This window comes from Eurypyga helias, unplaced genomic scaffold, assembly GCF_000690775.1.
Source record: "Eurypyga helias isolate BGI_N326 unplaced genomic scaffold, ASM69077v1 scaffold42028, whole genome shotgun sequence".
NCBI classification, from domain to species: domain Eukaryota; kingdom Metazoa; phylum Chordata; class Aves; order Eurypygiformes; family Eurypygidae; genus Eurypyga; species Eurypyga helias.
In genome coordinates, this window is record NW_010265990.1 from 2,727 (window position 1) to 25,034 (window position 22,308).

General features: G+C 42.4%; 1 protein-coding gene across 1 annotated transcript; it reads right to left on the reverse strand.

The window, feature by feature from the left end:
- Positions 1–9,017: 9,017 nt before the first annotated feature.
- On the reverse strand, positions 9,018–22,168 carry RRAGD (Ras-related GTP binding D). Its single transcript, XM_010156909.1, has 6 exons — positions 21,879–22,168; positions 21,272–21,471; positions 20,164–20,278; positions 14,038–14,180; positions 12,078–12,226; positions 9,018–9,924 (listed from the first exon to the last, which is right to left on the reverse strand). The coding sequence occupies exons 1-6, from the start codon at positions 22,119–22,121 to the stop codon at positions 9,773–9,775; spliced, it is 1,002 nt and encodes a 333-aa protein (XP_010155211.1). The 5' UTR covers positions 22,122–22,168; the 3' UTR covers positions 9,018–9,772.
- Between the last annotated feature and the right edge of the window lie 140 nt (positions 22,169–22,308).

Sequence of the window (22,308 nt, forward strand, 5' to 3'; positions counted from 1 at the left end):
TACATTTTTTTTTTATTTCTGGTTTCCAAGAAGATGTGTTTGATCATGTTTCTATGTACTTTTCTGCAGTTGTGGTATACTTATTTTTTCCTTCTGGATGAAAACAGACCCTGATAAGCCACCTAGTTTCAGAGCCAAGGAGCATATAGGCCCCTCTGTTGCAAAAACTATTACAAAATTAAAGGCAATCATAAGGTCTGATAAAATGCCTATTACAAAATCAATGGCAATTGTAAGGTTTGATAAAATGCATAATTCTTCAATTGCAGCCATTTCTACTGGGAAAAAAAGGCCAAATCAGAGCAAACATATGGTCAGAATTCTGCTTGGCAATTGCACACTACGGATATACATTTCTGAGCTGATTACCGGAGGCTCCAGTTTGTAACTAATGGAGAGAACCAGGAGCTTTTACAGCAGAGTTCATTTTGCCTGGAATCACAGAATGGCTTGGGTTGGAAGAGACCTTGAAGATCATCTAGTTCCAACCCCCATGTATGCACATACAGCTGTAGAACCAATGAATCATGCTTTCCAAGTGCCTGGATTTCTCCATTAGCTGCAAAGGGGGATTAGGCTAATTCATCTATGTTCTAGACCATCCTAGTTAGGTATTTGCCTGTGTGTGTATAGCTGCATTGGATACCTATAGCTCTCTGTATCTGATACAAGTGTATCACGCATTTCCTCTCATTTCAGTCGATAGAGCCTCTTATTTTTGACAGCAAGACCCTTGATGAACTGACTTTAAAGGTCCAAGAGGGGAGCTCAGCAGCTAGGAACAGGAACCGCAGAGTTCAGCCTGTGGGGTTGGAGGGGGTGGAAACCAAGAAGCCTCCAGCATACCTATAGCTCTCTGTATCTGATACAAGTGTATCACGCATTTCCTCTCATTTCAGTCGATAGAGCCTCTTATTTTTGACAGCAAGACCCTTGATGAACTGACTTTAAAGGTCCAAGAGGGGAGCTCAGCAGCTAGGAACAGGAACCGCAGAGTTCAGCCTGTGGGGTTGGAGGGGGTGGAAACCAAGAAGCCTCCAGCAGATGAAACCTTCCCTCTCTCTTGGAGGCAGGACTCCCGTGTGACACAAGGGTTCAGTTTTTGCACTTGGGCCTGATGCATCAGTGTATATTCTTGCAGATCTCGGAGAATTAAGCTAGGTAATGTGACAGTGAACTATTACTTCTTTCTCTGTGCAGGTCACGTGATGGTGTGAGGTAAGGTCCATTTCAACATAAACTGATTACCTAAAGTCAGTTCAGAGTGGAGGTTGTTATGCTTTGTAGGCTGTCTCATAAACTCAGCTACCAATCATTTCTTGGAGAGAAGGTTTGGGATCACAAAAGCTTATGAAAATACCATAGTTCTTTGTACAAAGCATTCACACCCCGCTTTCACCAATTCACAAAAGGTAGACTGGTGTGCTTCCTTTATAATGCCACCCTTTCAATACAGACGGTTGGCTGCAGAATTAAACTCTAATGGAATTAAGGAATCCAGTATTAATACGCCTATATTACCAGTGGGAACAGATATGACTCACTTGGAAGAGAAATCATCATTGTGCTCATTGGTGACTAACACAGTTTCAGCTTTTTAAATCCTTTATGTGAATTCAGACCTGGTAAGTCTGGATTCAACAAGTGCACCTCCTCCTCATCACTGACAAGAAGCGCGGCATTGTGTAACCCACGTCCTCTGGCAGTTGCACAGATGCACGGTGCTTCTCAGTAAAGTGAGTATTGTCTTTTCTTCAAGCTCAGGTGTAAAGCAACCGTCTCACGAGTGGCTTTGCCAGCTGACTTTCAATTAGTGTTATTTCAGAAATGGAAGAACGAGAATGAGGGAAGAAGTTACCAGATTGCTGTAACTGCCCAAGCAAGCAAGTGGCTGATCTGGACCATCGGTGCAGAGTTTGTGGAACGTCTTGCAGTCCACACGATGTGAAGTCAAAATAAAGGTACATATTTTCCACCTTTCTTTCCTCCCCCTCCGTGAAGAATGGGAAGAGTCACACCAGTCACTTGACTCACACCCCTCTGGCATCCTTGTTGTAATAGCTCAGATGGTTTCCTTGTTCAGCAGAGACATGCAAAGGCACAAGTCAAAGCTAGAGCTGTCTGAGTGACAGCTGTTGGTGATATTGGACTTCCCTGATCTAGTTATTTTAGCAACTGCAGACAATGGCAGAAATTTTCTCTGATGCATATTCTTTACCATGCAAATTGCAGAGAGCACTAGATAGTTGGAGAGCAGTTGTGAACTACTCCGATTAACAATTATTTTACTCCTGTGCCACTACTTAGGGAGAAAACTCCTGGCATGGCCTTTGACTCATGCAGCCAGTTTTCACGACCCTCCGTCTTCAGGTCTTCAGGACCCAGATTTTCTTTTTGTCGCTTTTTTCCTTAATTGAGCTGCTCCTCATGCCCCTTCACTTTAACTTACTCCCATAAGCTTCCTTCTGGGAAGCGAGCGTGTGTCTTCACAACTACACGGCAGCCAGAAGGAAAGCAGTCAGGATGAGGTCTGTAGGACTGCCATCAAGCAGTCTTGCCACCCCATTCCAAAAGAGTTACTCACAACTCTAATCTGAATTTGCACATACCTGCCTGTGTACAGCTGCCTGTATACAGCACCTGCTGACAGCGGTAGGAAGAAAGGATTTATAAGCACGCTTTTAATATAAATCTCCTCAAAAAGTGTTTTACAATCAGTGTAAGGGTGATTATCTTGGACAAAGGCACAGTAAGATTTATAGAGTTATCAGTCATCTCTGCCAGCCCCCTTTAGATATCTGGGACACCCAGGAGCTTCTCGTTAGTAGAAATCTAGGGCTTGATTTAATTGCACACATGTAAGCATCTGATGCCATATTATGTATCCTAAGGTATGCCAGACTTCCATATGGAGCAGGAAGGTATGCTGTGGGATACTGGTGCCATTCTGAATGACGCAGTAGCTGAAGGCCACATGGAGTGCCCAGAGCACCTTCAATGAGGGACCCACGTGGGCAACTGGACTAAACCCCAAATCACAGCAGTCAGGAGAGCCCAGCGAGCGGCTCTGCTGGCTGGACACGCCTACCCTCTGGCAGACTGCATTGCTCTCCGGGCTCCAGCCGACCTTACTAACCCCATCTTCCCCGCCTGCTAGCACGGCACCTCTCTCTGAACTCTTGGCTGCTGGGGCTCCACGGCCCAGCCGTGATAGGGCCCAGCCCTGCAGGCTTGGTTCGGCACGCTTGGGGATCGCTGCACCGTAAGAAAGGGCTGCATGGCTGTGCTGGGTTTGTGTGGCGGGGTTTGGTAGTGGGAGAGGTGCTACAGGGGTGGCTCCTGGGAGAAGCTGCTAGAAGCTTCCCTGGCTCCAAGCTGGACCTACCTCTGGCCATGGCTGAACCAATTAGTGCCTCTGCGATTAACAGTTTAAGAGGGGGAACCAAAAGAGAACCAGGTGTAGAAGCTGAAACAGTGGAGAGGGGAGTGTGGGATGTTGCAGCTTTCCAGTATCTGAAGGGGGCCTACAAGGGTGCTGGGAGAGGACTTTTTACAAGAGCCTGTAGTGATAGGACAAGGGGTAATGGGTACAAATTGAAATCAGAGTGGTTTAGATTAGATATCAGGAAGAAATTCTTCCCAGAGAGGGTGGTGAGGCACTGGAACAGGTTGCCCAGAGATGTTGTGGATGCCCCATCCCTGGAAGTGTTCAAGGCCAGGCTGGATGTGGCTTTGAGCAACCTGGTCTAGTGGAAGGTGTCCCTGCCCATGGCAGGGGGGTTGGAACTAGATGGTCTTTAAGGTCCCTTCCAACCCAAACCGTTCTGTGATTCTGTGTGAGTGGGACAGCCAGGCAGACACCAAGGTCAGCGTGGAAAGGTGAGAGGAGGTGGCCGGAGCAGAGGTTCCCCATCAGCCCGTGGTGAGAGGGCAGGCTGTGCCCCTGCAGCCATGGAGGGTCACGGGGGAGCAGAGACCCACCTGCAGCCCTGCAGCTCCGGGAGCACCCCACGCCAGAGCAGGTAGGTGCCCAAAGAGCCTGTGACCCTGTGGGAAGCCCACGCTGGAGCAGTCCACTCCTGAAGGACTGCACCCTGAGGAAGGGATCCACACTGAATCAGTTCAGGAAGAGTGCGAGGAGTCCTCCCCTGAGGAGGAAGGAGCAACAGAGACAACGTGTGATGGACTGACCACAACCCCCATTCCCCATCCCTCTGCACTGCTGGGAGGGGAGGAAGTAGAGAAATTGGGAGCAAAGCTGAGCCTGGGACAAAGGGAGGGGTGGAGGGAAGGTGTTTTAGGATCTAGTTTTGTCTTTCCTTATTATACTTTGATTTGATTGGTAACTAATTAAATAATTTTCTTTCTCCAAGTCAAGTCTGTTTTGCCTGTGACCATAACTGGTGAGTGATCCCTCCCTGTCCTTGTCTCGACCCACGAGGCTTTCCTTGTATTTTCTCCTCCCCATCCCACCAGCAGGAGCAGTGAGCCAGCGGCTGCGTGGTGCTGAGCCGCCATCTGGGCCTAAACCACAACAACAGCAGAGCCAGGCAAGGTAAGGCAGAACCAGAGATGGAGGTAGCGTTGTTGAGATAAAGCCCAAAAGAAAAAACACTGCTGTGCAAAGGTACAAAATGCTGGAAGGGAAAAGCAGAGTCATAAAATGGCAGTTTGGTGACACTGGCCAATGAAGATTCATCTGGTGTCTTGCAGGGGGTGGTGGGCTTAGTCTAGTAACTTGCTAATCATAGCCAGCTGTATTAATCCATAAATTATTACTTTACACTTCTGAATCATATGTATCTGGTTGCAGACATGTTTTGTAGCTGGTGGAAGGTTATCTCGCAAAGTGACTCTCGGGGGGTGCAGACTGGCAGGGGATGCAGGCTGCAGGGGAATTCTGTTACTCTGGAAGAGGAGTAACAAAAGCTGAAAACAATTGTGCAGTCTGGTGTTGTCGTAACTATTGAGATGAGAGATTTATGGCTTGGATTTTATGGGGACTGTTAGTGGCAGCAATACAAAGAGGGGAGAGAAGGGCACAGTCGTCTCCCACCCCGAGGGACTTTTAAGGATGCGCTCGGTTCATGAGAGCTGGAAGCTTTCACGGCAGAGGGTGCGCTGAGAAATGCACGAAACACATTCATCATCTGTCAAGAGAACACTAAATTTAAAGCCAATATTCGTTTCTGCATAACGGGCTTTTTGAAGAACTGCAGAACCTGGAATGACGACTGATGTAGTGTAGACAGAAAGCATGGAATTGAAACGTGAAATGAAATTGCTAAAGGAACAGGACTGGAAATGGTGCTGAGCAAGGGGAACAGGGCTGGGGCGAGCGAGCAGATCATTCGCCTCTGCTGCAGAGCTCACATTCGGCACTTGGAATGCGAGACCCGATGGCATGATGCATGGCACATTGGCAGTCAAACCAAGTTCGAGCAGCTGTGAAGGGAGTATTGGAAGAGAAGCAATTTGTGGATCAGACCATTTGGCTCGCCAGAGGATGATTCAGCCTTGGAAAAGGGCACCGCAGAAAAGCAGAGTATGGTTGCACCTCCCAGCGCAGGGTTTAGATGAGACGTGGGCCACGGGGGACCTTTTCATTTGGCTCAGTCTTTTTGATTTGGCTCTACTGGATTTCCCGGAAAGCACACTCCTGTTCTCTCCGTATGCTGCCTTGCAAAAGGACTTGAAACATTACATTCCTCACATGGTTCTGGTTGTTACCAGACCAGTCCCCAAAGTTCATGTAGATTGTGCATGAGCAACAGGGGAAAATGTAATCAATATTATTAAAAACGAACAAACAAAGGACATCAGTGTGTTTTTTCTTTACCTTCTGGTACTCAGCAATTCTGAAATAAATAATCCTTCCTTCTCACAGCAGCTCCTGGATTTAAGGAGAATATTTAGTAGAGTATCTCCGAGAGACTCCTGAAAATCTTTTACTTTATCACACATTGGTTTAGCCCAAGAGACATCATGACAGACTGCTGCATTAGGTATTTTATTTCCCTGGATGTACTTATCTATATGAATCTTTTATTTTAAAGCATGTTCTGGAGATTATTAAGAAATGTTTAAAGTCTGACTGCCAGCATAAACTGTAATGAATATGAACATGTATTTACGACGTGCATACCTACCACAATTACGTAAGTATGCTGTAGCTTTTTAAGGATGTTAGCAGCACGTAATGGATTTTATAAAATTCAGGTAATTTTGTACTCTGTATTTTTTTCAGTAGCTTTTTGCTCAAGGCCTAGCCTGTAGCTCATAATGCTTGAAGCCAAAGAGAAGCCTGGCAGGAACTAAGGAAACCAAGATTCTGACCTGTTTACAACAAAACATAATGATCAGAGGGCTGGGGCACCTCTGCTATGGGGACAGGCTGAGAGAGTTGGGTTTGTTCAGCCTGGAGAAGAGAAGGCTCCAGGGAGACCTTATAGCCCCTTCCAGTGCCTGAAGGGGCTACAAGGAAGCTGGGGGGGACTTTTTACAAGGGCCTGTAGTGACAGGACAAGGGGTAATGGGTTTAAATTGAAAGTGGGGAGGTTTAGATTGGATATCAGGAAGAAATTCTTCCTGGAGAGGGTGGTGAGGCACTGGAACAGGTTGCCCAGAGAAGCTGTGGATGCCCCATCCCTGGAAGTGTTCAAGGCCAGGCTGGATGAGGCTTTGAGCAACCTGGTCTAGTGCAAGGTGTCCCTGCCCATGGCAGGGGGGTTGGAACTAGATGGTCTTTAAGGTCCCTTCCAACCCAAACCATTCTGTGATTCTATGATAAAACATGTATACAGACATAGCAAAAGGCGAAAGACAATGCAGAAGATATCGTGGAGAAAACAAACAGCCTGAATCTCTTTAAAATGGAGCCATTTGAAGATACGTGCATGAGCTGATGTGCAAATATTAATACAATGGGAAATCAAGGAGGATGTCAACCCCTATCAGGGAAGCCCGAAAGAATTTTCCCAACCAACCTTCTTCCTCATTTTCCAGAGCTGAAATGGGTGACGTTGATGTGGTTTGTCTGTAATGGATTAAGTTTGCATGTGGCTATCGATAAATATTTAGAATCTGAATAAGAAATTTTGGTGCTAGGGATGCGATTTCCCCACCAAACAGGACAGAGATAAAGCTGCAGCAACAAGAATCACTATGTAATAAACGTCACGCACATAACGAAAACGGAAAGACTTCAGTGTTCAATTTAAGAAAAAAATATTCTGCCACGACTATTGCAAGTGGTAGGGACAGTAAATACATTATCAAAGCAGACAGTTGCTACTGTATATGATGACCTGTTTAGGGTTATTTTCTTTAATTCATCCTAATCTGATGATGCATATAAAATTGGAGGGAGTTTATAGGTTAAAATGTCTTCTAAAAATCACTGCAGTACTTTCACAGAATGACCTCTCTTTCGTATAAAGCTGTATCACAGGAGTGCAATTTCACATGCAAGAAACCCCAGAATTTTTGTTTTAATGAGAGGAAAAAAAAAAGCTCCATCACAAAACCTAAGATCTCCAGTGCTCCATCTGCATTAGGCTTTACCGGAGGAGTTTGCTCCTGTCAATTACACTTCCACCCTATCGCACCGTTGGTCTGTAGTCACAGAATTTTAGACAGACATTCCAGCACTGTAACATTTTAAATAGCCACGTTCCAGTGCGTGCTCAAGGATGCACTTTAACGCTTCAGAGAATCTGTTAAGTGCTCTGGGCTGCTGCCTACTGAATTAGAGATTTCCTCAGCTCCATGAAGTTGTTGGAACCAACGTTCTAGTTATTCAGCTCCTGACTCTGAAGTGTCTGTGGCATCCTACATTGGTTTGGGTTTATTCTAAACCAGTGTTTTAGAGAGAGATGGTTAGTTCAGTAATGGTCCCTATTTCAACTAGGCAAATCCAATGCTATATTATAAAAACAGAGACCCAGAGAGAAGGTATTTTGGAAATACCGCACTATTCGGGAAGTTATTACTTCCTGCGTGAGGTTAAAACCATCCTTGTTCACCAGAAGCCAGCAAACACTGCGGGCTCTTAACTCCCTGACAGACATGCAGTGTTATGCCTACCGTGGCCAAGAGAAAACTTGCAAATTCCATCTTGCCTTCTGTCTCCAGAGCAAATTCAATCTTGCCTTCTGTCTCCAGAGAAAATTCCATCTTGCCTTCTGTCTCCAGAGCTGTCGCAGGTAGGGGCAGGTTAGTCACGAATGAGAGAGGTGTAGCTTCCCTTGCCTGCTTCTGGTGCGCGGCAAGCTGCCTCCCATTCAGGTCAAGCTCTTCTCTGTCCCAAAAGCTGCTGACAACACAGCTGGACTGCACATGCAACTGGTTTGTGGTAGGACTGAGAAAAAAAGCAAGTTGCCTTCTGTCTCCAGAGCTGTCGCAGGTAGGGGCAGGTTAGTCACGAATGAGAGAGGTGTAGCTTCCCTTGCCTGCTTCTGGTGCGCGGCAAGCTGCCTCCCATTCAGGTCAAGCTCTTCTCTGTCCCAAAAGCTGCTGACAACACAGCTGGACTGCACATGCAACTGGTTTGTGGTAGGACTGAGAAAAAAAGCAAGTTGCTCTATGTCTCATTAATTAAACAAAAACAGTGAATACAGAACTCAGAAAGTTAATTTTTTACTTCTTTTTAGGTTTGAGAGTGCTCTGCTGTGCTGGCTGATGGGTGGCAAGTCAGCCCATGTTCCATATTAAAATAAAACATAGTGATGTATGCTGATTACTACAGCAGGTGGATTGTCCAGTCCACATTTTAATGGCCTCTTCTTGATTTCAGTAACAGATGAACCCCTATTAGAGGGAATCAGAACTCAGGAAGTCCTAAGGATGTAAGCACTATCAGTACATCAGAACGTCAGGGTGGAAATACACAGAGCTTCTTCACTGTGCCAGCTGTAGATGTGCAGGCTCTCAATACAAACTTTGCAATGTAAATTCGACCTTTCAGATCCAACACTCTCCTCTGAAGCCTTATAAAAATACTAGTGCAACACAGAGCCTTTTTACAAAACAATTATCTTTATAGAAAGGTATTTTAGTGGTATAATGCTGAGGTAAATAATAAAACCAGACCCAACGGAGGGCATGCCCAGTGTTATGGAGAACTCCAGAAATTTGGCCAAAAACCTGTTTTATAAAAGCTAGTATTCACCTACCAGTTATGACCCCTGGTAAGGTGCTTATTGCTGTAATACTTCAAAATTATTCTTCAGTTTACAAATTGAAAAATATACGAAATTAGATCTGTATGAATGTTAGGTATTAGCTGTCACAAATTTTAAAAGGCATTGTACCAAGTTGTCTAATTTGTTTACTAACCAATTTGATTGTAGCAGGTAAATAAACTACAGCATACATTTTACCTGACACCATGCATCAAAGTCACCATAAAAACTAAGTTTATCAAAGTCCAACTCCACAAGGAAAACATGAAAAAGTGCAAATTATGTACCCAGTATTTCTGTCACAGCTGTTTTTTCTTAATATGGCATGAAAAAGGTTTAGAGCATATATTAAGAAAATTCTTACAAGTGTTCACCTCAATGCTTATATATACAACATTTTGATCAAAGTGCTCACTATATGAAAAAAACTGATAGGATAAAAATATTTAAACAGTGCTTTCTGAACATTCAGGGGAAATTCATAGAATACATCAGTCCTGTTTGTTTTCCTCTTCACTCAGTGCAACGAGATGCAGAAGTCACATCAACTTCATGAAAACTCTGCTTGCCACAGTGCCAGAAAACCGCAGTTACAGTGGCATTCTTGGTGTCCCGTTGGGAGTGGGTCTTTTGTTTTTTTGCATGTGGCTTTGATGTTTTCGAGATCTTACTACTTTCATTCTTACTTCAAATACTTCTTGTATGGCTTTTCGAAAACAATGGAAATTGTAGTCTATTAATCCTACAGAGACAGAAATGTTTTCTGTATTAATAAAGACATTTCTACAAATTAGGTAATGAAAAAATTGCTTATATTCTACATTTAGTAAAATATAACACTGTCTCTCCAGAGGTCATAATCAGTGAATTTTCCAGGTGTTTTTTTTTCTGGGCTAAGCAAACGCACATTTGATAAATACAAATAATTCAGTGGTCATTAGAGTTTCATATTATGTCCAATATTAAATATACTTACGAGTCTTAAGAGAAAACAAATAGAAGTTCGTTGGCAGATAACGAAGCCTGAACTTAATAAGAAGCTTTGGAGAAATGCTCAGTGTACTACAGGAAAAAAAAATCTTTCATAAACTATGGTGTCATTTTGCAAATTTGCTTTACAGAGTAACTGTGATAAAAATAAGCAACTTCTAGTAATCAATGTATTTTCTTTTAACAATGCATAAGCTTTGAAATGGATACTTGGCAGAAATATTACCCAATACCAGCCAGCTATATCTCATCCTCAACTGTAATGAATTTGTAAGAAATTGTAAGAAGTTCTTCCCGGAGAGGGTGGTGAGGCACTGGAACAGGTTGCCCAGAAATGTTGTGGATGCCCCATCCCTGGAAGTGTTCAAGGCCAGGCTGGATGAGGCTTTGAGCAACCTGGTCTAGTGGAAGGTGTCCCTGCCCATGGCAGGGGGGTTGGAACTGGATGGTCTTTAAGGTCCCTTCCAACCCAAACCATCCTGTGATTCTATGATTCTATGTAATTGAAAAATAAAACAGTAGACACGCTGTTAGATTATGTACATATGTAACAGGCAGATAATATTACCATGTGAGTGGGCTGAATGTGATCCCACAGAAAAGCTGTAAAGCCATATTGGTAGTCAATGGGAATACTTACTGGGTGCTACAATTGTGCAATACTGCAACACAGTTTTAGAATTTGGGTATTGAACTTATGACATCATTCAAGGTGAATGCCGTAAGCTTTCTTAACTCAAAATGCTGCGGTGTTTTCTGCTTCGATTTCCCTAACAGGGACCGATACATATTTTAAGTGGTTTAAATCCACTGTGTTACACTTTGATTTCTTTCCCAGGAATTATTTTCCCTCTCCCTAGAGTTCAGACAAGGTATTATGTGGAAGTCACCAGGCAGCAAAAGCTAATCTGCACTGTAATACCAGAACTGTGCTGCTGAAGAGTACAGGCTACAGCACAAAGTGTCCCGAACCACATAGACACAACAACCTGACACGGTTGTGGACAAACCCTAACGAGGTGTCCATGTGGCATTTTTTCAGCAAAAGTTATCTTAGGAGGTTATGTCAAAGTAACCCTTCTCATGCTTGCGGCTAAAAAAGAAAGCGGCCACATCTAACACTCACAGATAATAAAAGCGGTAATGGGTCTTCGAGAAATTCAGCCCGTTCAAGTTCTGTCACATAGAAGCTCGACAGCCTGTCAGGCAGCCCAGCAGAAGCGGTGCGAGTGCTGCATTTGCAAACACACCAACTCGTGTCACAAGCCCAGATGACGGCTTGCTCTTCCAGCGGCTCTCAGAGCATTTCACTAAGGCCAGTAACTCACTGAACACCATGCCAGCCAGCACAGCCATCACGAACTCGGCTGTCAGCACTGCCCTCCACCAGGGCCAAAGAGACAACCAAAATATTTTATATCCTTTACCTGCAAAATAGGAAAGCCATCTCGTTCCTAAATATGCAGCTTTTCAAGAGCCGACTTTCAGAGATGAGACAAGCAAGAACATATTTCTTTCTCTCAGCCAATTTCAATACTTTTCCCTCGGTTACGGCACGCAAGCTGTTCCAAAAGCGCATGCTGGTGCCAACAGGTACAAATCAACGTCAGCCAAGATGACTGACACATGCTACTGTTGCAGATGGAAGATTGACTGTACTTTATGTAAACTTTCATACGCTTTCGTATCAGAAAGCTGTCAAACACATTTCTGATCTCACCTTATCTCAATGCCAGCACAAACACCTCATGCCTTTAAACATGTTATGTGAGCTCTATCAAGCTGCACTTACCTTTAATATTTGTGATACAGCTAGAGACTGTTATCAGCTAATGACAAGCACAGTTATTCATTAACTTGCTAAGGGAAAAGGAATGCAATACTAGAAAAAAAAAAGAAAAATACCTTTTCTCTCAAAGCTTTCTTCTCTGACAAAACAAACAAGAGCAAGGAATTTTGTCACCTCTTTTAAATAAAGGACAGTTGTATTGTTCAGTTTTATGATTGCCATTGATTCTTTGTCATAAGGAGTTCCAGTGCCATCATCTTTAAGCCTAAAGGGCAATATTCAAACAAACAAGTAAGATAAGCCACCAGGTGAGCTAACAAAAGTACTCCCACATTAATTCTTTCACCAGATAATCTTAAACTTCATGAAATTTTCATTTTAACCTTTCAGGGAAGCTCTTCTTCAAACCACACACTACATAAAGTAAGACGACATAGAGATTAAATCATTTATCCACTCACACACCACATCTTAGATCTGGGGCTAGAAATCAGATTGATTGCCAAGTACCTGAACTGGAGCCTTATTTTTATCTCTAGTAGTTGCCAACCATTTACCACCAGGTTGTCTGTTTTCTTTTAATCAATGCACTATATTATGACTGTCTAAAACATGTGAACCAGAAAGTCTGTACTGGTAATTTCAAATATAGTAACCTTGCTTGAGCAGTGGCAGCTGACTGACAGTTTAAGCCATCATGAGACTTTCCTCATGAGATATTGGATTTTCCAACGTCCTTTCATGAAAAGAAATTTCACCTTTACAGATGATGTGTCATGATGATCACGGCATTCATTTCATACCTCGTAATTTTACCCTCATTACTGAATGCACACACAGATCTTGTTAAAACAGGGAGTTATCACCAACCTCCCAGAATAATTAGTATCAGTAATATATTAAGGTGGCAAGTTCTATAGATGCTCCAGGAACAGGCAACGAGAAATTAATTGGAATACCATGTCTATAGTTTTAGCTAAAAACATGGCAGGCAGGTTTGTGGTCATAAATACTAAATGGTTACACAAGACAGTGGCAGAATGTCATTTAGTTAACAGACAGCCCCCCAGGTGGTGGTGTACAGATAATAATTAAACACATGGTCTTCTGAACCTCACAGCAGCATCTTTCTCTGTACAAAAAAAAACCCAATGCCACAGAATCAGCATCCTTTATGGTATACCTCTGTAAAACACAAGTTCTTGTACAGTTACTGAAGTGACCAACTCCACAAACTGAAACATACACTAGAATACACAAATATGAGAAATTTTAGAAAGGTATTCTACAATTCGTTGTTCTTTTGAAGTTGTAAAGCTTAGTGCGCCTCTGCACTAGGATTCGCCCTCGTACCTTCTCCAGGAGCGCAAGAAGTCTGTCAGTGGGTAAGAATACAAGGCTACCACGCTCCAACCGTGCTGCGGTTGCGCCTCCACGTCTATGCATCTTAGTGCACCAATTCTTCATGTGCCCCTGCCTTTCCCAGGAACAGCTGGCTTCACATCTGGCCCACGACCAAGCCATTTAAAACATAACTTGCAAGGAGATGTACATGCTACCCCAGGAGATTTCCAGCTGCTAAGGTGTAAGGAGGGCAAGCCGAAAAAATAATCCCACAAAGGTCATGTAGAGAAAAGAGGATGAACAGAGAACTGAAGCAAGAGTGAAGCAGGTCTCTCAGGCCTGCCTAGTAGAGGCCACTAGCTATTAAACAAAACTAAACATGTCCCCACTTTTGTTTTTTTTACATAGGAGGCATCTTTCAGTTGAATTCATTCCTGGGGAACAGAAAGTAAAAGTTAATGTTTCCTTTTATTTTAGGTTGGTTCCTTCCCAGTCTTTCCTCCACATAAAATTATTAGCATAGAAAGAGGAAGGTGTTCACAAAAGGCTGGGCAGGGAACACGCTTCTTGCTGGCAGGGGATCTGTACCTCAGAGGCCTGCTATTTCCTCCTTCTCCCCTGTCTGGACAAATTACACATTCTCATCATTGTTTATACCCACATCATTCTAAGTTTTAGGTCACTCAGATTCTAGGTACACAATTTTAGGAAGAACATGAACAATTTACTTACCCATATATACAAGAAATGTCAATCACAACATCTATCATATCACAGCAGAGCTCGTAAGTTTGCATATCCACTGGAGTACTGTCCGTTGCAATATAGATCTTACTGACTACATCAAATAAAAATGCTTTTTCAATCCCAGAATTCTATTTAAGAAAAAAATGAAAGAAAAATAAAATGGAAGCCATGTCTTCAAACTGATACCAAGCTTTTTTGTTCCCCTATTTGTCTGTTATACAGAAAGCTGAAGAAGTGGAAGTTAAACTGCAGTCAGGCTCATTTTGAAAGAACTGTACATACAGCACTGTCATATTTGTAGCAAACCGTGATGCTTACAGACCTTCCAACAGTTTTTCTCTCTGAGCTGCCACAACACCAACTTACACTCCCAAACTTCCCCTCTCTGGGAAACATCTGAAGGTATTACATTTACTTTCAGTGGAAAATGCAGCGGCGGGGGGGGGGGGTCTTACACAATCAAGCTTTTGGGTTCAACAATGGACCTAAAAAACGAGCTGTAATTTAAAGTTATTCTTGCTGGACATGTAAATAAGGTAGAAACAAGGAAAAGAAAAAGTTGATGGACAAAACCAGCAGTAATGTTCAGGAACTGATTTCTCAAGAAAACTGAGAAATCTTCCCATCGAGATCTGTAGGTGTTTTACTATCTGGTTCCTTAGAACATCTTTTAGGATCACAGGAGATCAAGACCAGTATTTTGATGGTGCTCTTTCAGTTTTCACGTAGCACTGGTGGTTAAAGCCATGTTTATAATGCTAAGGCTTGTTAATGTGATGACAGCTATGTTCCTGTCGTGCTGCCAAGCTGATTAAGACTCCCTCCATACTGGAGATGTATCGTATTCGCAGCTCTCAGAGGCTAGCCAGGAATGCTAGCTCATACTCTTTGTGTAGATAAGTAAACTGCCATAAGCCTCTGCTTCCTGGAAAAAAGGAAAAAAATGCGTACTGTTTAACTGAAAACAGTAGCTTTGCTGGCTGGCATCAAGGGACTGTACCTGGGCAGCTGTCCCAGCATGAACAGAAATGACATTTTCCCAGTATCGCTAAAGCTCAAGCTATACAATACGCTTCAGAATCCACCTATACAAGGAAGAGAAGCAACTTTCTCCCATCAAAACGACTTTTCTCCCTTTTTAATATGGTTTGGGACTGCCGCCACAGCAGTTTTGTAACTACCAAAAAACCACACTGAAAACCCCTAACAAGTTTTAACAGCTTTAGCTTCCTTTGTACTTACAGAACTTTTTTCATCTTCTTTCTTAAGTCAACTGTTAAACACAGAGTTAAGGTAGTAAAGTGACCCTCCCACTTTCCAAATTTCCTGAAACAGGTAGAAAAATTTCAACCCTAGGTATGCTAGCAATATTTGGGGCATTTTCTTCTTAAAAGAGGCTTAATTCTGCCACCATCGCACATGGAACTAAGGGTGGAAACACCCGTCAATAGTAACAGAGTATAGAGGTGAATTTCTTGCCTTTCATGATGGAAAAGACTCTGAGTGGCACATTTCAGTAATTCCTTACTGAAATAAATATTCAAAATGCAGTATACAGTGTGGGTCTCTTAGGTACAAGGGCTGAAGCACATGACGTACAAAGAGTCTCAGAGAACTGGGTTTCTTAAGCTTGAAGAAAAGTCTCGTTGCCACCTACAGATACCTAATGTAAGGGTGAGCAGAGATAGAGCCAAACTCTTCCCAAAGCTACAGTGTTGAAGGACAAGAGGCAAAAGGCACAAACCGGAATTCTGACTTGGTACAAGAAAAAAAAAATTATCACAACAGCGGCGAAGCCCTGGGAATGTGCTGACCTGAGAGGCTGCAGAGTTTCTATCCCTGGAGACACACGATGCTGGACAGGACCCAGCCACGAGCGACTGGTGAGGCACTGGAACAGGTTGGCCAGAGAAGCTGTGGATGCCTCATCCCTAGAAGCGTTCAAGGCCAGGCTGGATGAGGCTTTGAGCAACCTGGTCTAGTGGAAGGTGTCCCTGCCCATGGCAGGGGGGTTGGAACTAGATAGTCTTTAAGGTCCCTTCCAGCCCAAACCATTCTATGATTCTGTGACCTGCTCTATCTGGCCTGACTCTGCAGCAGGAGCTGACCTCCAAACGTCCCTTTTAGCCTACATGGCTCTGAGAGTCTACGTTCTTTGATCACTAAGAACACCACAATATGCATATTTATTCTGGCTATTCTGGCCACATGTTATAGTTCTATAAAGTAAATTTTTAAATAATAATTCTGACAGCTCCTCACATACTACAACAGATGCTGTCAAATACGATGAATCACAAGATTCACCCATAAATATAAGTATAGAGCCGTAATTCAGTGCCAAAACACCTATTTGAAAATACAAGTCATTTTAGACAGAAGTTGGCACTTTTGAGCCCTGTAGTGTCATTCATGAGAGTTGATTATAAAATTTTGTATTATATAAACAGAGACACAGTGATAATTTCAGCTGCATAGGTAAGATGTACCTTAAATTATTTAGAGGCCAGTGACAATATAATAACATTTAGTGATTTTTCCATCTCAGAACTCCGGCTGCTGCAGCCTGCCTGTACTTGCAGTGACAGTTTAACAGATTTTCATCTTGAGATGTTTGCCATGCCAACAGTTATGCCTGTGGTAAGGGCAAAGCTTGGGGTCTTAACTTAAACCATGCTCGTTTTCAGTTGAAGCTAATACATCGTGGTAAGACCTGCCAAGAAACTGGCATATATTTGCTTCTGTCAAACTTTGTACGGTGACAGAAACCTCAGCAAAAGGATGAGATGGCATGCCAGGAGCAGTAACCACTAAACTGCACCCACATGACTTCACAGATTTCATTTGCCAGGGTTTTTAGTACAACTTTAACTGGGGAGGGGGCTGGAGGGGGAAGGAAGGTTTTGCCAGAATGTTTGTGACAAAATTGCTCAAGGAAAAAAAAGAAACCAGTACAAACAATAATTGCAAGTCATTTAAAAAAAAAAAGGAAACAGTGGATAAAAAATACTGTTCAGAATACTATTCAAAGAGACATTACATCATTAACACTCAGCCAGGGAAAATGACAATAAGAAATCAGCTGTTTCTGTTACCAGAGCAGGAGGCTTCCTTATCAGAGAAACAAAGCAGCTGCCTTACGCAACTGAATGAAATGCTGCCACTGATGTCAATGAGAGCAGGGCCAGAATAAGCAATAGTCACCTCTGACACAACCCTGCAGCCTGGAAAGAAAATGCAATGTGCACGAGAAGCTCTATGAATCCATGTCGAGTATTTCATGGCTAATCTGAACCAAGAGAGTCACTGTGCAAAGTCTTCTGCAATCAATGTATAAGATTTTATTTTGGGTAGGTAGAAACTATGAGGTAGTTGAAATTCAAACCATGTTTCTCAACTATACTGGGTTTCATAAAGTAGAAGGCAGTTTCAATGCTTTAAACGGAACGGGTTCAGTAAAACTGGTCGTCTTGCTCCAATTCCTAGGTTAGGTAAATGGGCCTATCTTTTTCCTTCTTGAAAGTATGAAAAATAACCCAGAACTTGGCCCTAAAAACATAATTTTTTAAAAGAACTTACAGGATATCACCTGTCACTTCGAGTTAGGAATGAATTTTGGACAGTTATTTAAACAGGCTTTGCGGCAAACAGCAGATTTAGTGAATTAATTTAAATACTACATTTGAATTTACAGATTATGCAATTTAAATAATTAAACAAAAGTGTACGTAATTTTATTTTTACCATGATATTTCATTTGTTTGTTTTTAACTCATACTTTTTAACATCCCTCAAAAAAACCCTCAAAATGAAAATCTACATTCCTGTGTCACACAACTTGATTGCTAGGTGAGGCCACAGTAATTAAAAACCAGACAGCCTTCTATATGAAGCTGACAGTGTTAGTCAGGTAAGGTTTACATGGGTTTTCAATGCCAAACCAACTGTTATTTTATGCTTTACAAGGCCTTACATTAAAGAACATAGAAGCGGTATTATCACGCTGACACGTTCCTCAAATGTACAAGCTAACACACTGTGGCACTATAAAGTTAGGCAAAAACCTGCTGTGAACTTAAAAGAGTGATCACAGATCTATTTTTGTAATCATCAGCTTTTCGGTTTGGAAGTCTTCATGGCATAAATGAAAGCAAATCCTCGTGAATATTGCTGCAAAAACCCCGAAGTGGAACACGAATACACCCACACTTCGATATCCAGCACACTGGCACCCTGAGGTAAGGCACAACCAGAATCCACGTCGACATTTGTTGTCACTGAGTTGCTAAAGCAAAGAGGCACCCGCTAACTGATTCTGTGCAGGGAGAATGGTGTTTAGTCTTCCTGTGCTTGCAAATAAAGAGTCATTTTAAGGCTCTTGCCTAGAGATAGAAGAGACTCGTAAAACCAGACGGCAAGCATGCTGAGGATGTAGTGATGCAGCTACACCTTGTTCTAGGTCATTAATAAACTGGATTTTCCTCTATTCGGAGATAAGAAAGAGTCTGAAGCGCCTTCCCTGCTGAATAGGGGAAATAGCATACCTCTATCTCTTTTCTGGATTTCCCATTAATTTGAAAGACTTGTTCTTCCTTACAAATTACATCTGATATTCTAGGTATTATTGGAGCTGCCTTCTGGGTGTTCCAGACGCCCAAGCAGCTGCCATCAGTCATTCAGGAAGCAGCTTGTGCTCGATGCATCTGGTGGTTTGGCAGAAATTCGTCACCAACTCTAACAGTGAGGAGAGCCCATACAGAGATCTGACTCACACCATGAGTGACTGGGGTGACTGGCACAAGGAGGACTAGCATTCAGCCAGCCTTCTCTTTAAGCCTGTGTACCATGTCAGATATCCAACTGCTCCAGATCCGCTGTCATCACTCCTCCATTAGCTTTCTGTCCTAAGCGGAGCCTGAGACTGGATGGTAACTGGTATATGGTCCAGCCATTTTGGTGGAAACAGATCTTTGTAACAAACCATTCATTATTAAATCGTATCATTTGCTGCCTAATAGTAAGCGGTTAAGTTTTGGAAAGACCTTCCTCTAATCCTAGCTCTCCCTTTCAGCAACACATCCAACTTTTCCTCTCTCTCCATTTTCACACCCTACGCTGAGAAACTGTGAAGTCTAATTTTATCTTACAAGCTGTTGAATGATATGAAATAATTTCATTACTTCAAAATAACAAAAAAGCACAACAAAATACCTTGCTCAGAAATTGAAGCTGGGCAAATTAATGCTAGATACAAGGTGCAAAATTAGAATACTGTGAGAATGGGTGCAGCTTCAGGAGCTGCGTTGACTTACTGACCACCAACATGGTGTGTTCCCCCTTTTCACAGCTTATTCACTGTATTGTCCCCTTTGCTCACAGTCACATGTTCCCACCTGTTACCTCTGCCAAAACAAGAGCACGTTGGACTGCTCTGCTTTTAACTAAATCAAACTGCATTAGTCTGTGCCACAGTGACTGCGTGAGGACACAGGCGAGTGTCAGAACCAGGACAAAGGAAAGGAAGGGACGACACATACAGGAAGAGTGGAGCAAGCCATTACCTCCACAGTGACAACGGGATACACAAAGCTCTCTAATTGGCTTTGGGAGTAACTATGGAAGCTGGGAAAGTTGTGATGGACTCTACCTCTAAAACCTTTAAGACACGAGAATATTTTCTTAAGTGAGTTAAACTTTGACACAAAGTAGAATTAATTCTAGGAAGCACTACAGACAGCTCTACAGAAAAGGTCAGACTAGATGACATCCCTTTAAGAATTCGTTTACACAATTTTAAGTACTGCTGAAACAAACACATGCAGTACAGACCTTTGCAACATTCAGCTTAACATACGAGCAGAAAAGTCATAGCTGCTAACCCACGTTATGCGATTCAGGAAATACTGTTGAGTGTCTCAGCAGCTTAGGAACACTGTTTATGGGATAGGGAGATGAGGCCAAGCAATACATGTGGGTGCATTTCAATTAAGTTCTGGTAATTTCTCTGAGCTCACGCTGCTCATCATCTCTCAGAAGGCAGTAAACAGAACATCTGAACATGCATGTTGGACACAGCCGCATCTACAGACGAAGTATGTAACAAGTACTTACTGAAATAAAGATGTTAAGCAGGTTTTCCAGTGTTGGGAGCTGTGGAATCAGTTTCTGTACCACTTTGCTAAACGCTTCAAATATAGAATGATCATATATGCTTGTCAGATAAAAGCTGGAAAAAAACGTCACCACATTTTCCTTTTAGCCACATACTGTGAACATGATGTACCTTTCATCATATGAGTGAAATGAAATATTGTCAAACAGCAAGTGCCTACACTTATGCAATTACCCCTTGTGATCAAAAGTCAAATTATGACTGAAGCATAGGACTTCAACTCTATACAAAAAGCCCTAGACACTGCAAACTAGACCTCGTTGTAGAACTTCATGGGGCAACTCCCACTTTGGCATTCTTACAAAAATATTTTTCAGAATGCAGGAAAGGAATATTACTGAGTATGTCTGCTGTGATCTACTTTCTGTAAACTGGGAACCCATTTATCAATGCAGTGATGCAGTCAGGTTGTTAAGAGGTCTAAAGAGCTGGCATGTTCCCAAAGAAGGTCTCCCTTTTTAATATACTCGTACATGGCTTTAAGTGTTACGAAAGACATGACATCAACATGACAATTTGATGTCCCCCAGTTCCCAGCCAGTGTAAGTCCACTACTTTTCACTACTTGCTACACTCATCTGCTTTATCAGCAGACCTAAGGCAAAGATACAGCACCTGTCTTCCCAAGTGGCTCCAGGCAGGCTGCAGCAGTGAGGACTACGGTTTGGGAGGGACTGTGAGGCAGAGGTTTCAAAGACAGCAAAAGTGATGTAGGTGACATATACACTCTACTACTGGCTGGAGATCTACTGGTTGCTGCCACTGTCCAAGCAACTTATTTCAGGACAGCAGCTGCAGCAAAAACTGGTAGGATTCTGAGTATCTGTCATCTGGTTTTAAGCACATCTCCTCTCCACCTTTTCTTCCAGGACAGCAATCAGAAATAAGATACTTTGTTTGGCTCAGGTCAAATGCAATGCCTCTGATTATCCTTTTCCTTCATATATCACAAGCTTGTTGCCTGCTACTTCAAGAGAACAGAAAATGGTAACTTATCAGATAAGCTGCTCTCCTCTGTAGGATATTCTGCACAGCAGCTATTCTCACCTGAGGTGAATCTTCTCCAATCCAGCATCTGCAAGGTCATCATTTGCCCTCTGGTGAATATCTCTTTGTGTTTCAATCTTGTGATCATCAGACAAACCATCCACTTTATGGATAAAGATTTCAAAGTTGATATCTGGGTTCACTTTATAGGCTCTGGTCACAGTAAGATGCAGCCGAGCTAATGCTTCCATATAATCATCCTAATGAAGGAAGAAGAAAAGCTGCAACTGTAGGAAATGTCTTTAAAATACATATAACATCTTATGATACTTACTTTCAGATAATGCTACAGTTCAACAAGAGTTTAATGTTTATATTTCTTGTAAGCAGAAGCCTGAGCCTACATCCAATGTGTGCACCAATCTCATGCTGTTGGCAATTAGAAATCTGAGCAAGAACCTTGAGATGTTAAAGAAAATTAGTTAACTTCTGAACATACTGCAGAGAGAGATTAAAAATAACCAAGCAGCTCTTCAATGACTTTCTTTCAATGTGTGTTTGTGATGTAAGTTATTTATTTGCTCTGAAAACAATCTATGCTTTCCAATCTGTTTGTCTACTGCTGAAGGAAGAAAAGAAAAAGGTAGCTTAAATCCCCTTTTTTTACCTGAGAATCAATAACAAATATCAGTGCTCCAGTGCCTCTGAAAATCATCTCATAGTCAAATGTAGGGTCAAAGAAGTCAATCTGCCCAGGAAAATCCCATATCTGAAAGTTGACAAAAGAGCTGTTGGAAACATCCTCTCTGCAGATCTTGTTTGTGCTCTCCAAGAATAGAGTCTCATTCGGCGACATTTTGTGAAAGACAACTTTCTGAATGGAAGACTTCCCACTTCTTCTCAATCCCATGAGCAGGATTCTTGGCTTAACTTCAGTACTGAAGGGATCATTGAAATCCAAAACTGAACAAAATCACAGAAGAAGAAAAGTAATATACTATGGCAATATAATAAGTAACTGCCAGATAACATGCATTTGATACTTATTTTCATGTTATTTTTACTTGGATATACCTAAATGTTACCAATGTTTAACC